This window comes from Diadema antillarum, unplaced genomic scaffold (genome assembly GCF_040938485.1).
Source record: "Diadema antillarum isolate AM-2024a unplaced genomic scaffold, OU_Dant_1.0 seq00000691_RagTag, whole genome shotgun sequence".
Classification (NCBI taxonomy): Eukaryota; Metazoa; Echinodermata; class Echinoidea; order Diadematoida; family Diadematidae; genus Diadema; species Diadema antillarum.
In genome coordinates this window covers 248,584-263,717 of record NW_027271596.1, presented here as the reverse complement: position 1 = coordinate 263,717, position 15,134 = coordinate 248,584, and the positions used below count along the sequence as shown (strand labels likewise).

The 15,134-nt window shown below is 39.2% G+C and overlaps 1 protein-coding gene across 2 annotated transcripts in view; it reads left to right on the top strand.

The window, feature by feature from the left end:
• The first annotated feature begins 1,032 nt into the window (after positions 1-1,032).
• Positions 1,033-15,134, top strand: part of LOC139737377 (uncharacterized) — a 98,739-nt gene continuing 84,637 nt past the window's right edge. For both annotated transcript variants that reach the window (XM_071648054.1, XM_071648053.1), the window contains exon 1: positions 1,033-1,885. In XM_071648054.1, the coding sequence (XP_071504155.1) occupies positions 1,774-1,885 (112 nt within the window). In that variant the 5' untranslated portion in view covers positions 1,033-1,773. The remainder of the gene's footprint in view (positions 1,886-15,134) is intronic.

Below are 15,134 nucleotides of genomic sequence, written 5' to 3'. Positions count from 1 at the left end.
TAATGTGTAAGTACAGAAATGTCTAGAAAGTGAGAAGTAAAGGGAAATCTTGAAGTGTAATATGTTTGGAAGATGTTTGGTGGGACATCTAAAAGTAGCCTTAAGCATACAAGTAACATCTATAAAAATTAACAGTATTTTGAAAGATAGCAAAGTGTAAAGGACCTGAAAGGAAGGAACAAACACAGATGATATTCTTCAGAAACATTTTTTTTTTATTTATACCTTTTCTTTGTCATGATGGAATGATTACCGGTACAGATTTTTGGTAGTAGGGAGGAGATGAGTTGACTTCATGAAAAGAGTAGTGTCTTCAAAACAACAACAGCAATTCTGTGTAAAAATGTGTAGTTGTTCTTTAATGTTACATGCTGTTTAGATGACATCTTTTTTTTTTGCCTGTCTCATTGTAGAATAATTGTTGCTTGTAATCACATTCAATACTTGAATAATTGCCAACTTTAAGGGATATTTTAAACATACCCTAGTTCACACCTTTTGTGGTGTTCTGACCTCAAATTCTTACTCTTTGTGGGGAAAATGTGTACTTCATCAAGATAAATCTAGTCATATTTAAATTGAAACCTTAGAGTGTTTACTTTCTAGACATAAACCCAAACTTCCCACTATCTTGTCAACAGGCAATCAAGAATGTGTTAGTTATGAGAGCTACTTGTAGACCAAAGGAGTGTAAATGACCCTCCCATTTTTATGATACTGCAATAAGTTTTGGAAAAATCCTTTTGGCAAATATTAGTCCACAAAGCACACCCATTCATTGTGAAGATCCTCACATGCCAGCAAGTTCATAACCCCTACAAAACTAGTCAATCACTCCACTAGCCAAATAAGGAAGGGGTAGGCGGAGCCAGGATGGGTGCTCCTCTCTGATTGGCCAGTAGTGAACTGTCAATCAGTAGGCCAGGGGAATGCAGGGGGGATAGCAGTGTCCTGGTTGAGTGAGCAAGAAGCGAAGTGTGCAGGACATGCATGGAGAGTGCGAAGTTGGTTCTGTGTGACTTCATTATTAGGATTCAATCTCGGGAGTTGTGTCGGTCCAGAAGCGTTGCACTTTTTCCCCCTCAGCAAGCAAGCCTGAAGAGAGCAGATTGTGGTGCTGTCACGCATGTCTTGGATCTTGAGGATACTTTCTATCAGAGGAGCGATATAAAAAGATATTTATACGAGGCAGTGGTGAGGAAAAGATACTTGGAAGCTGGATTTCCGGACTACCTGATTGGTGCTTTCACGCTGATATCTCACTTGATAGGAGTCATTGGAAAGGAGGAAAAAGAAAGAAATTACATGCACTTAACCAGGTGCTAAAGTTTGTTTTGTAGTGGTAAACCTTTTCTGCAAGGACACTGCTGGACCATAGATAGTGCGTGGTTGGATTAGCGGTTGTTTCAATTAGTTTTGATAAGCTGCTCTTTCCATGTGGTTCACCGCAAAAATTTGAAGACATAGGAAAATGTGATGCGGGTAGAAACTGGAGATCTTTAAAGAGTCCATGATAGTGCAGATTTGGATCTGCGTGACACACTACATGGATGTGTGTTCATCTCCATCACATTAGTAGAGCCGATGTCTTTGCACATTAGATTCGAGACTTGAAACAAGTGGAACACGGGAACAACCCTACTGGTGTCATCACTACGAAGAGCGTTTGGAAAACAATCCAGAGTTGGTTCTTTGAGTCGCCGACAGATATTTTGGAAATCGGAGATCCGCGGCTCCGTGAGATTTTGTCTACCAGTGGATTACATTTCATAAATGATACAAGAATTAATCATGGAGATGAGGACATTTTCAGCATTTCGATTCACAGCCTTCATTGTCACCATTAGTCTTGTCACAACCTGGACCACAACGCATGCTGAGCAGGGTGAGTAGATGACATATTTCAGTAGGATGGTGTGTGTGTCTGCAGGTGAGAGTAACGTGATCGACTAAATCAGAATCTTCTGACAGGTGATGATGTGAGCTTGACAGTATGAGGGAGCTCTGTGGTGCACTAAGTCATCAGGAAAAAAACTGTGATTCGAAAAGAGTGAGAGATAGAAATAGACAGATAGATAGATAGATAGATAGATAGACAAAGATGGAAATAGAGATGTGATGGGTGGAGAGTACAGACATTTTTTTTGATGGAAGTAATTTGGAGTTTCAGAAAAGTATATCAGCACCGTTAGAAGAGAGGTCCACTTTGGAGCAGCCATCAGCCTGGTCATGAAGTGTGGTATTTAAAACAACAACAATAACAACATGATGAATAGGTACATAGATAAGTAGGTATAGTAGATAAATGCCCAGGTAAAGTTTGTAAATGAATGGATCAAAATAAATTAATAGATCACATTGCACATCAAAGTGCTTCCAAATACTGACTACAGTCGAGCCGACTCCCTCCTGTTTTCAACCAATGATACAAGAGGTATTGTCTTCTCATAATATTTAGAAAGGAACAATGTAATGTTCCTGTTAAAATTTTCATGCTTCCAATTCAACACACCAGCAAATCAGCTTACTAGGTCAGGTACTCAAAGTGATAAGTCATTCACATTATCAATGATTGTCTCTAGAACTTACAAATCATGATTTATGTCGAGTGATGGCATTGTCTTCAGTGATATAGAATATTTGAATGGAAAATGTGAAATTTTTCATTCACTGTATTATGCTTTACGGAAGGCATCTGTTTTAAGCACCTGAACAAAGTGTGGCTAGCTAGACCTTGCCCCATTTTCAAACGGGTAAACTAGATAATTACAGACCATTTCCTGTCATTATTCATTCCATTCTTTGCGTGAGGAGTTTTAATGATGTAATTGGCTATGTCAAGAAAATTCCAAATGGGTTTATCGGTAAACGTTTTCTCCCTATTTGTGGAAAAGAAAGCACATTCAGCCTAAAACGGCGAGTTAAAAAGGACAGAGATAATCAGAAGCCGCTTTGTGTGGCATCTTCCTCCAATTGGCTAGTATAATAGGTGCCCTTTTTTTACCCCAGCTGGACTGTACTGCAGAAGAATCAATTACAGCAAAGGGGGAAGGGGTGAATCAAGATCCACGTACCACAGACGCATTCAAGAAGGTCTGACAAATACAATCTAGGAAGGGGCGAATGTACATCTGTTAGTGAACTCTTTAAACCGGGTCCTTGTTACCACAGCCTGCAGTTGTTTAGGGGATGCATTAAAATGTGAGTTGCAGAAATTAAAGGGATCATGTAGTTTTGGTTGAGACCTAATTTCAGGTTTCTAATATTTTTTGGTGAGATAATGAGAAACCTCTTATGAAATATGAAAGAGCATGTATTTCCATGAGGAATTCAATGTTTATTTGATGAAAATTTGTTTTGAAATGGCTGAGATATCCAAAACAGAGCGATTCTAATAAAGTGTGGGAACCACCTTTTATTGCAGTCGCTTTATTTTACTTTGTTTTTGGATGTTTCAGTCATTCCAAACACAATTTTTATCAAATAAACTTTGAATTCTTCTTAAAATGGTATGTTCTGTGCTGTTTCATAAGTATTTTCTTGGTATCTCGCAAAAAGTTAAAAGCCCAATTCTCATCTCCACCAATACTGTACCATCCCTTTAACATAGACAGTAACTGATATTACCTCTAAAGTGGTATGTACAAATTAAAATGCAACGATTAAAAAGAGAGGTCAATTTGATATATTCAGTCATGATTTGTGACATGGTGTGACATTGGGTAGTCTTGGACATGACTCTCAGTAAAAAAAGGGAAAAAAAGAAAAGAAAAGAATGACTTTTGAATCATGTACAAAGAGTTTGATTCAATGTAGGTTGATTTTTTTTTTTTTACTTAACACATTCATTAGAACGGATGTTAATTGTGAATCAATTTCGCCCATTTCTCTTTCATGGCATTTGTAAGATTAACATTATTTTGTTACCAGTAATGATAGTACCATGCACGTAAAAGATCCTGCTTCATTCATTCAGTGCAAAGAGCAGGGTGCATTACCTAGTGAAGTGGTCCCACCTCAAATCCAACTGGATCCCATGGAAGACCAGCTCAGTGTAGCTGAATATGGGCTATCCAGCCATCTTCTCAGGTGGAAAAATGAAACAAACAAACAACCAGATTTTTGTTTTGTTTTGTTTTGTTTTTTAGAAAATCCATTTCTTCCTCTTAACTCTTCTCCTTTATTTTCTTTTGTGTATGTCTGTCTCCTCCTGTCTATGTAGGACTCACCAATTCATTTTCTACTATATTTTCATTATCTATCTGTGCATGTGTGTTTCAGAAGTACCTGTACTAAGATGTCACTGTCATTTTCCCCATTGAGGACGGGTTAATTTTGCTGTATTTCCCATAGACACCTGCCCGAGTATACTCGTTAACTTGGAGGCCAACAGTGAATACTAATGCACAACCATTTATAAATGTCAAACTAGATTTGTTCCATCGCTTTATCTTTATAGAAATATTAAGAGATGAAGGAAAATGAGCTGCCAGAAACCCATGCATTGATGAAACATTGGATTTACTTTGAGTAAATAGAAATCACGAGGCTACCATTGCACAAGAGAGCAATTACTGCTGAAACTTCAGCCGTGTTTTCTCATTCATTGATGCTTCAGGCCTCTGCATGATAAGGCAAAATGGATGAGAAAAGAGTGTCAATAACTTTTAAGAGTTTAAAGAGTATTCTTTGCTTGTGTTTGTTTACATGATCAATGAACATTCCTTTCTGTACATTCACTTTGTGACTCCTGAAGGACACACTGGTCAGCTTGGGCCTTTCATGTTTTATTTTGCAAACATTGTTATTTCTTGGAATGTGTGTGTGTCAGAGCAGCACTATCAGACTGGTGTGTTTTTTCTTCTTTCGACACTTACAAAGGAATGTTTTGAGCATTCATTGTTGCAATTTACAAAGCTCATTTCATGTGATTTAGACATGCCAACCCTAGAGAGGTTTCTGGCCATTGCTTTAGAACTCAAACATGAGTGGCAATGAACATGCTTTCTCCCCGGTAAAGAAGAATTTTCCCCTGCTTTTTTTTTGCTAGGGTGAATCAGAATACCTATCTGGAGGCAATTTCCATCCAATTATGCAGAGCGAAAATAGACCATTTGCTGATTTTTTTTTCTCTTTTCATCGGAGGAGCTATTGTTGGGAGGGAACCTCCTCACAGGCGTGTTTTCAGATTTGCGACCTAAATCCATTTCTATTCTTCGAGGGATCGCGGCGGTGGCAGCGGTAGACTCGGCAGACCGCTGGCCTGCTGGCCCGCAGTGACAGAGTTCTGCGGCAAGCAGGCGGCTCGTGAAAAGAGATTAGCTCAGAACTATTAGCTGCCTCAAAAGTGTCCTAATAGCTGACATTTTGTGGCCAAGATATGTCTATTTCCTCCAACGTAGAGTAATTGGACGGCTCTTTTTGCATTGTAGCATTAATAGTCTTTATTTTGAGCTGAGACTGCATGAAAAGGGTCTGAAATCAGAAAATCATGTTTTCACAATTTTACATTCATTTCTGCAAGATTTATAACAGGATGGGAGGAGTCTCATTTTGCTTCAAATTTCTAGTTCTAGAGATTTGAAATATCCTTCGGTTCATCAGGTATTTCAATGTAACTTTGTGCATTTTACTTCTCATAAGGGCATGAAAACTAGCAGAAAGATAGATTTATAAACAGGCATTTTGACAGAAATACAAGTAACCTTTTTTATGTTTTTTTTTTCTCTCAAAGTCTCTTTTCAGATAAAATATTTCCCTTTTTATTTTATTCTTTGTGTAATTAGTGTGTCCTGTTGAAGTTAATAATAATATGTCACAATCAAGGAATAGCTCTGATAAATTTGCTTGATGTGTACGACAAGATGATGACCCAGAAAATTAGTGTGGAATCATCAATTGTGGCATACATCTTGTCGCTGGGGTGACAAGACCTTGCATCTCAAATTTTGGTGAAAATGACTTTTTTTCGATTAGTAGTCAGATAATCAGTCAAGTAATGTCTTGTCCAAATCCTAGCTGTCTTACCTAAAAAATGAAGCCACCACAGCATGTCAAAGGAAAGGTTATCCCATGTGGCATTTTGGCTGCCATGTTTTGTTTTTTTTGCTCTCCTGAACATTTGACATTTTGTAGATACATGTATGAGGTCCTGTCGCCCCAGCGACAGTATATTCTCTGGACTCCACCTATAACACCGTCCTTCTTGCATTTATATTGAGTAAATGTCACTCACTCATCAGGTCGTTGTTTTTTATAGCATACTTTTCAGTCACTCTGTCAAACTTGAGCCATAGAAGCTACTGGTAGTCCCAAGTATACTCAGGCAGGTGTCTTCTTGAAGTGCGTGTACTAGCAAATCAGCTCGTCCTCAATGGGTTAAAACAGAAGGTCAACAGTGGAGGATCACTTTTTGGGATCGTTGGGGATATGTAAACTTATTTACAATGGCTTTATCAACTTTAGTCAAATGCTAAAGATTGCTCGAGCTTACCAATTATCATTCGAAGTCCATAGATTATAGCATGATATATCGCAGTGAGTGGTCTTTGATGAATGTGCATCCGAACATGGAGTCTATGCAGATTTGAAATCCTGATATCTATCTCTTTATTAGAGAATGAATTTACATTGACATTGATTGTAGGTGAATGGCAAAAATTGATATCAACCGTGGTCCATGCCTGTGGATGAAAACCAGTGGTATACAGTGCACTCCTGTTATAACGAACATGGTTATAACAAAATTCCGGGTACAATGAAGTAAGAATGCAGGCCGCAAGATTATCCACTATATTTATTTTTATTTATTTGTTTGGTTATAATGAAATTTTGATATAACAAGAGAAAACTGACGGTGACATAATGGGAGTCTACTGTATGTTATGTAGAGTAGGTGAAATATTGAATCTTTGGTAGTACATTGTGTATTGTGATATGTGGTTTCCTTTAACTGTCTAGCCCGCTGGCACTGGTGAGCTAGCCAACAGGTTGGCTGTCAGCCTGCCAGCCAGCCCACTGGGGGAGTTATCCCAGAGTTGTCCCTTGGCCGTCTGGTGCTAGTGGTCTTAGTTCATTCAACACTATTGTCCTACGTGACTGCCTGTACCCATACTGACTCAGGTCGTGGCATTTACAAGCAATACGATGTCCATGGCCTTGATATAAAGATTTTCTTATTCTTGTATAATTGCATGTAGTACTGTAGAAATAAATAGCTTACTGTTATATTAGAAAGAGATCAACATCACGTACTGGAGAGATATTTTATGTCTTGTTGCATGCATTGATGTCATTCCTAGCTATATCTTTCTCTTAGTACTACAATGATACTTTCTACAACAGTATGATCCTTTTCTTTCATTTTTAGCAAGTTTTTTTCCCCCTTTTTTTTTTCCATTTTGAAAGCGAGACAAGTGGGATACAGGCTGGCCCAAAGGGAAACAGGAAAAAGTACCGAGCAAGAGTATTGGCAGCAAACTTACCCAGAGAAAGAGAGAGAAAGAAGCAGATACTGTACTTAGATAGAAAGAGTGAGAGAATAGGTCCGTACATTCTTTATATGTGACATAATGTTCATCATGATGATTTATTACAATTTTTCAGTATTGTAATTTCTTGCAGTTTTGTTTTGCCATTTTGTATATACCCTGTACATCTCACAATGTATCATCTACCTATATTACTAGTATTCCTTTGCTACAAGAAAAGAAGAAGAAAGAGTAAAGTGTATGTTATGTTCTGTTGATACAAAAACAAGAATGAAATTTAAAATGAAAAAAAAATTTCTTCCAAAAAAGCTACTCGAAGAAATAGAAACAAATAAGGGGTAATGATATACGTGAATATAAGGCCGTGTTTATGCTTCCCCTTTTCGGGCCAGAATCAGCGTTTTGAAACGTGATTAGTGCAAAACGCTGTTGCGTTCATGCTCACTTCGATAGAAACGCTGATTCAAAATGCACAAAAAGGTGCGTTTACGATCGGCGTTTCTGACTAATCATGTTTAACGGGGAAGCATAAACGCGTTTAGAGTGACGTCATCTAAACGGCTTTCCGGTTCACGTGAAAAAGCGCGCGCCCGGCCAGCCAGCTACCCTGGCCTGTGCAATTTTCCCATAAACTTTCCCAGCTGCTCTCCCAGGCCAGGCCACCAATCGCAGCGTGCGCCCCAATTTTACCTGCCTCTGCTGAGGTCAGTGAAGCAATCGCAAACGCTCTTTCCAAGGCTCGAAGAAAATGAGCATAAACAGTGCTCCCATGAACGGCGTTTTGAATCAGCGTTTCAAAACGCTGATTCTGCCTTCGCAAATTGAGCATAAACACACCCTTAGTAAGCATGCTAAGGAAAAGACAGAAAGGAAGGGAGTAAGAGATAAAGTGGAAGGGTAGAGGACTCCAGTTCTGGGTCTTCTATAGGGAGGCATTAAGGTGGTATCCTTTTATGTATAAAGATGAAGGCTTCTAAGGGTGGTATCCCACCTGCCATGGATACGGGTTAATGAGAGGATAAACACTGCTTGGTGTGGCTGGTATCAAATGTGGGCAGTGTCATGTCTAGGTACAAGCCCAAAGTATTAGAACCATTAGAACCAGTACTTGCTGTCGGGCGGAAGCTCAGTGGTCTAGTGGAGATGATGCCTGGCCGGTGATCAGGAGGTCGTAGGTTCGAATCCTGCTGGAGTACGTACGCCCGTGATTTTTTATCATGGCTGCTACTACTAAAACATCGATCAATTCATTGCTTATTTACGTCGATGTAGGGCAATTCTCGCTATCGCCAATGACGTAAAAAGTACCCGGATGTGGCTTTTTCGTCAAGATTTAGTGCACTTGGTAGCAAGGGCATTTCCGGCGCGGGGCATAATTTGCACAGCGCTAGCGTGCGCGTACGTGTACCTTACCTATAGCGCAGCGCCGACCACGGATACTAGTACAGTAGGCCAATAGGCCGCTGTATGGACCGCCCGAGCTACGAGCCAGCGAGTGGCCAGGCCTGTCATACTCGTACAGTGTAGTCCCCGCCGGCGGCCGGCCTTGCATTAGCATTCACCATAGACAGATAGACAGAAAGATCCGTCTGTCCGGAGGACTCTTTAATATTTTGCCATTAACGCTGTCCTCCGTAGACGGAGGGGATCGGTGAAGCCAGACGCAGTCTCCGCGGAACATTCCCCGACGGACAGATACAGACCGATCTTTCGGTCAACATGCACCACACTGCACGCAGCGCATAAGCTAATTACATAACACATACCGGTACGGCGTACTGCTTGATCATGCGATCGATGAGCACATCACAGATCAGTCATCTCTGCATACGCTGAAAATATGCTGGAAAATATTCACCCACCTGGATATACAGTATATCGTCATGGAATATGCCCATCTTTTCTTTTATTTGTTCTCTGTCGAAATGTCACGAACACAATCGGGAACGAACAGTGATCTCGAACTTATCCTGTCTCCGAAGCAATTTCTTCCAAGTAAGTACGTACAATGTACGTAGGCACTAGGCCGCTACTACCTAGTGCTACTATATACCACTACTAGTAATTCGCGCGTGCACGTACTGCGCTGTGGAGTCACCCGCAAACTTCACCCACGCGGCCACGTCACGTCTCGCATGCCAGTAAGGGTCCTATTTCTGCAGATTTTTTTCATTTATTGTCGTGCGAACAACACATGGCAGCTTCGCAGCAACAACCAATAGTCGTATTAACAGCAATTTCTTAAGAATGGAGAAATTTCAAATCATATTAAAGCTGTAATTCAAGTCGAGAAAACCGGAAGTACACGTAGAATACAGTCGGTTGTGTGTGTAAATAGCATTAGTCACGTATCACGCGCATACGAACGGAAGTGACTTTGCTACCGGACTATCCCATAATGCACCGTAAATGACGCTTAAATCAACATCCGGGTACTTTTTACGTCATTGGCGATAGCGAGAATTTGTCAATCATTTTCCAAAAAAAAACCCAACAACATCAACCTGGACGGGGGACTTTCATGAATTTGAACAAGCCCAAAGTGTTTCTGATTCTTCTCAGTTTTGTTTTGTTTTGTTTTGTTTCTGTGTATATGTTTGGCTGTTGATGTTTTTGTTGAACAGTTTTGCTTGTGTTCAAACTACTAAGAAATTAATTGCAAAGTGTAGCTGCTACAGATACTGTAAAACTAGAAATGCTCATGGCATGAAACTTTTGCGAATAGGAGCTGACGGCCTTTACCTCTGGCATTCAGAAATATTGAGTCAGGTGAATGACCTGCAGTACTGCCTGCGGTCCAGAGTTTAGGTGAGAAGTATTCAGTAATCCTCAATGGGGTTGGTGATTAATAAGTGTTTGGATAATTCTCTTTCAGATGACTTCCAAGCAGTAGGAAGGATGACTATCTGTGGCATATTGTTGTATGGTGTTAAAGGAAAGAGTGGTTTGCGGAGAATAATGAGGGAATTGAGCCGATAGGAGGATATGAGCAGCTGTCATCTGCACCAGACAACAATGACATGTCACATACATCAGAAGACATTCATAGCTTCCTTTACGTCAGTCTCCTTCACTCTAGCTGATTAGGGTAAATGGACCCTACCCTTCTCAGTTAACCTTCCTAGACCCACCAACTCCAAAATGTCATAGATACTCCACAGCGCTGATCTCCCATAGCATGGGGAGACTTAATCCCCTCACCCCCAGAACATTGAGCCTAATTGCTGATTGATCCAAGACCTGCCCATAGTCAATGATCACTGATAGCTTGACACTTGACAGTTACCTCATTTGACACTATTATGTGCATCCCACGGGTTATCCCTCTAATCTTTATATCCCCAAACAGTTCACAGTAATGGTGTGTTTAGCACTAATCCATATTGGCACACATGACACCAACTTAGCCAGGAGTTGAGCTGCATACCCCGCCCCTCCCTGGTGGGCAACCACATGTCGTGACTGAGATGCACTGTTGCTAATGTCAAATTTATGTTTCCCCCGAAGGATGACACTAAATATTAAAACTATTATTTCTTTCCATCGAATTTGATGGGCTGCATCAATTGAATTCTCTTCCATAATTTCTCCATGAAATTGACAATTTGGGACACTTCAAAGCCTTGATCTAGACTCACATTTTTCACCAGGCATTCAATTAGTAACTCTCTTGGAGGAGTATGTGCCTTTGAATGCTTAAAAAAAGGTATATGGTGCCATACAAATGCTGTGAATTATCATCATCATCATCATCATCATCATCATCATCATCATCATTGTCGTCATCATCATCATCAACTCAGCAATTAGGGTTTATATACTGTCTAATATCTCCACCCAACGCATTTTATTTTATTTTATTTTATTTTATTTTATTTCTGCCTTTTTCCAAATCACACATATTTAGAAATTAACATTACACGACGCATAAGCCAGCATACTGTCTTACAAATTAATTCAAAGTACTTATATATACACACACACTATGAACATGACAGTATTCGATGTATAAGATGTGTAGCATGATATCATTCACAAAAAATGTTCAGAAGCGAATCGTTGAATCAACAGTTGTAGATTATGTAAATAATTATTGATTATTCATTCAGAGTATATCATGTCGTTCCAATAAACGAATTTCACAAAAAAATATAACAGAGGGGGATTTGAATAAATTGATTTTTAAAATTAAACATTTTTTAGTTATTATGATAACAGAAAAGCAGGAGACCGCGATCATAAGCAGCAGCTTGACATGGATCGAGGCCTCGGGGTAAAATTTGGGGTAAAATTCGAGACTTAAAATCGATTTACATATTTGTATGACGGACGTATCTACAACATAGAATCAATAATCAAATCCAAAATATCGTAGTAATTTATGAAGTCAAAAATAAATTTCAACCTAATTACAGAAGAATATCCTTTAATCTTTTTTACTTCCTTGAATGCTCAAGGGAAGATGAAATCCTTCAAAATACACAACTTCTTAACCCTTTATACCACAAACTGCATCTATGCAAATGACTTCTTAAAACATGATCCACTATTGCGATTGTAGCTGCAGCACACATTCAGATGAAATTTTGGGAGATGATTAGCAAACACATGGTAGAGTGTAACTGACAGGGAAGAAAGCAATTCTGCCCTACTGTGGCAAAAGGAAGCAAGTGACATACCATCCGAATTTGAGTTATTGATGTTTTCATAATTCACATAATGAGCTCTTCTTCCAGGCCAAATTTCATGCAGAAACACTCATCCTACTAAGAGATATGTTAGATAAGACATCATGATAGTCCATTGACATCAGTGTAAATGACAGACACATTTTGCTCTTATACGAGAAATGTCACTTTTGTCACTTGCTTCCTTTTGCCAAAGTAGGGCAGAATAGATGCTTGAAGATGAAACAGTGAAATGAGGTGAGATAAGAGGCAGGTGAAAAGAAGCACAAAAAGACGAACAGATCTGATGACCTGTCGGATTAGAGCCACACAGCCTGCTAAGTCTCACATTCTAATAATGAGGAGGGTTTGTTCTGCAATACACTCCTCTCCTCCTTGAAGGATGTGTATTGTCATCCAAGACTTCTATTATCTTGTCTTTCCATAAGCAGTGGAGGAGTGTACATGGAGCTTTGGGGATAAAGATTAGTATTGGGTGGGATTATCCCTGTAAGAGGATGTCCCATAAAATACCTCCTTCTGATGCCCTTTATACCCCAACCCAGCCCCATTGGTCAGTTTTATACCACCAGTAGACATGATGTTTATACAAAAATTAACAAATTATATATATAATAAAAGTACTACATTCCCAACAGGCAGAAACAGAGATTTATCACTGACAAGAAATCTGTCAAATTATCCAAAGGTAAAATAAGTAATGGCATATTAGTAGTTTAAAAAAGATTAGATACCATTGAAGAGCAAGGAATAAGAATGTTTCAAAATGGGCCCAAAGTCCCACACTGTTACATCACACTGGTTTTAAGTTAAGAGTTGGTTAACCTATCAAGCTTGTACTGTTTCTGGGACTTATATTATTTCTTTCTAGCATGGCATCATGAACTTAAATGCATGTTTACTAAGGCAAGTTTCATTTCTCTGGTTTGAGCTTACAGTCTTTACAACACTGAAGTATGAAATTTCATGAATATCTACAAAATATTAGGGGTAAAAATCAAGAAGGACTCTAAAATCTGATTGATCTTGGAATGGTGAAATGGAACTATAAAGAAATGGACAAAGTATGAACCATGACACATTCCTATTTTCAAAACCTATCTGTGGCCTAGTATCTTTCTATCTGCCCTCATTTTCATGGGTTGTGCATCAATCTTTTGCAGTCTTTACCCTATTTCCGCTCCTGGATGCCAAGTGGCTTCAAGTTGGGCATGCCTCTGTAAATCCCACAAATCTTGTTATTCTTCTCCCCCTTCAGAGGGTCAGTGTTTGCTTTAGATACCGTTTTCCTCCTATTCTACCTGTTACCAAGATCTCCGGCATATTTCCAGAAGCCCTATAAATGTTTCACACCAGCTACCCACTCCCCTTTCTTCCCCCAGTCACTGGGTCACTGTCCATTTGCTCTTTTCTTTCCCCACCAATAAACTTTCCTTTCAGCCCCTCCCAGTTACTGTCACTTTTATGCTGTCTACCGAAGAGTACCCTCTCTTCATTTACATACTGTCCCCCTTTGCTTTGTCTTCTCATTACGCAGTGAATTTATCTCCTTGAATTACTTTCCTGCCGTTACCGAGAAATTAATGGGCCTGGCAAGCTACCCTGAGCTACATGTGCATTCAGAAAATTTGAGTCACCCCACACATCCAACAGGTGGTGTTTGTATGTAAAGGCCTTCCACAGAAATCCTCTTATTCATTTAGAGACAATGTCCTATCATGGACAACTTGATGGCATTCGATTGTGCTCATAGTAGGCCAATATCATGATAGTTATGTGATTAAGATATGAAAATTGCCTTTTTTATGTTATGACATCAGCGATTTCACATTATTGAGAAGTCATTCTCAAGATCTGTCAGTGAAAATTGTGGGCAGGATAACAGTTTTATTACCGAACACATATCACCCAAACGGCTTATTTTGAATTTAAGCCAAGTACAGATATTCATGCCATGAGACATTTTGTCAGGCTGCAACCTGAAAAGCTACACCTGGTCGCCCAAAATATCCCCACCTTCTGTTTGTTCATGAAGTCACCTTTAGTTCCTCTTGTAGTTATTCTAACGGTACTCAAGTTTGAACATCAAATCAGTGTGAAAAAAAAGGGAGATATCAGATGTGATTGGGTACAGGTGTTTGAAATTCAGGTTATGCAGTAGTGCCAAGTTTGAATTGTAGCACCGCCATACTTAAAGGGATAGTACAGTATTGGTGGAGATGAGAATTGGGCTTTTAAATTTTTGCGAGATACCAAGAAAACACTTATGAAATAGTACAGAGCATACCATTTTAAGAGGAATTCAAAGTTTATTTGATGAAAATCGGGTTTGGAATGACTGAAACATCCAAAAACAAAGTAAAACAAAGCGATCGTAATAAAGTGTGGGTCCCACACTTCTTATAGAATCGCTCTGTTTTGGATATCTCGTCCATTTCAAAACCAATTTTCATCAAATAAACGTTGAATTCCTCATGGAATTACATGCCCTTTCATATTTCATAACAGGTTTCTCATTATCTCACCAAAAAATGTTAGAAGCCTGAAATTAGGTCTCAACCAAAACTATACAATCCCTTTAACCCTCAGTGTGCTTTGAATGCTGATTGACACAGAAAACCCCATAGGCCTGTACACACTGTCCAAAGTCCCTGGCATAGAAAGGGTTAAAGGATGATCATCCTAATGAATATTGCTTGTTGAGCAACAGTTTGATTGGTGGGAGTTTGTCTGATATTCATAGTTCAGTGGTTTCTGTGGGACAGAAGTTTCAATATTTCAAACATCAAAGTTTACCAGATGTGATGAAGTTCGGCTTTATCATAATTATTTGATATATCATTCATATTTAAACTCTCAAAAAATAATGTTGGCAGTATGTCATTCTACACTTTTCATACATAATGAAAGAGACTTAATATAAGCACTGTTTATGTAGTGTGGAAGATAGGAAAAA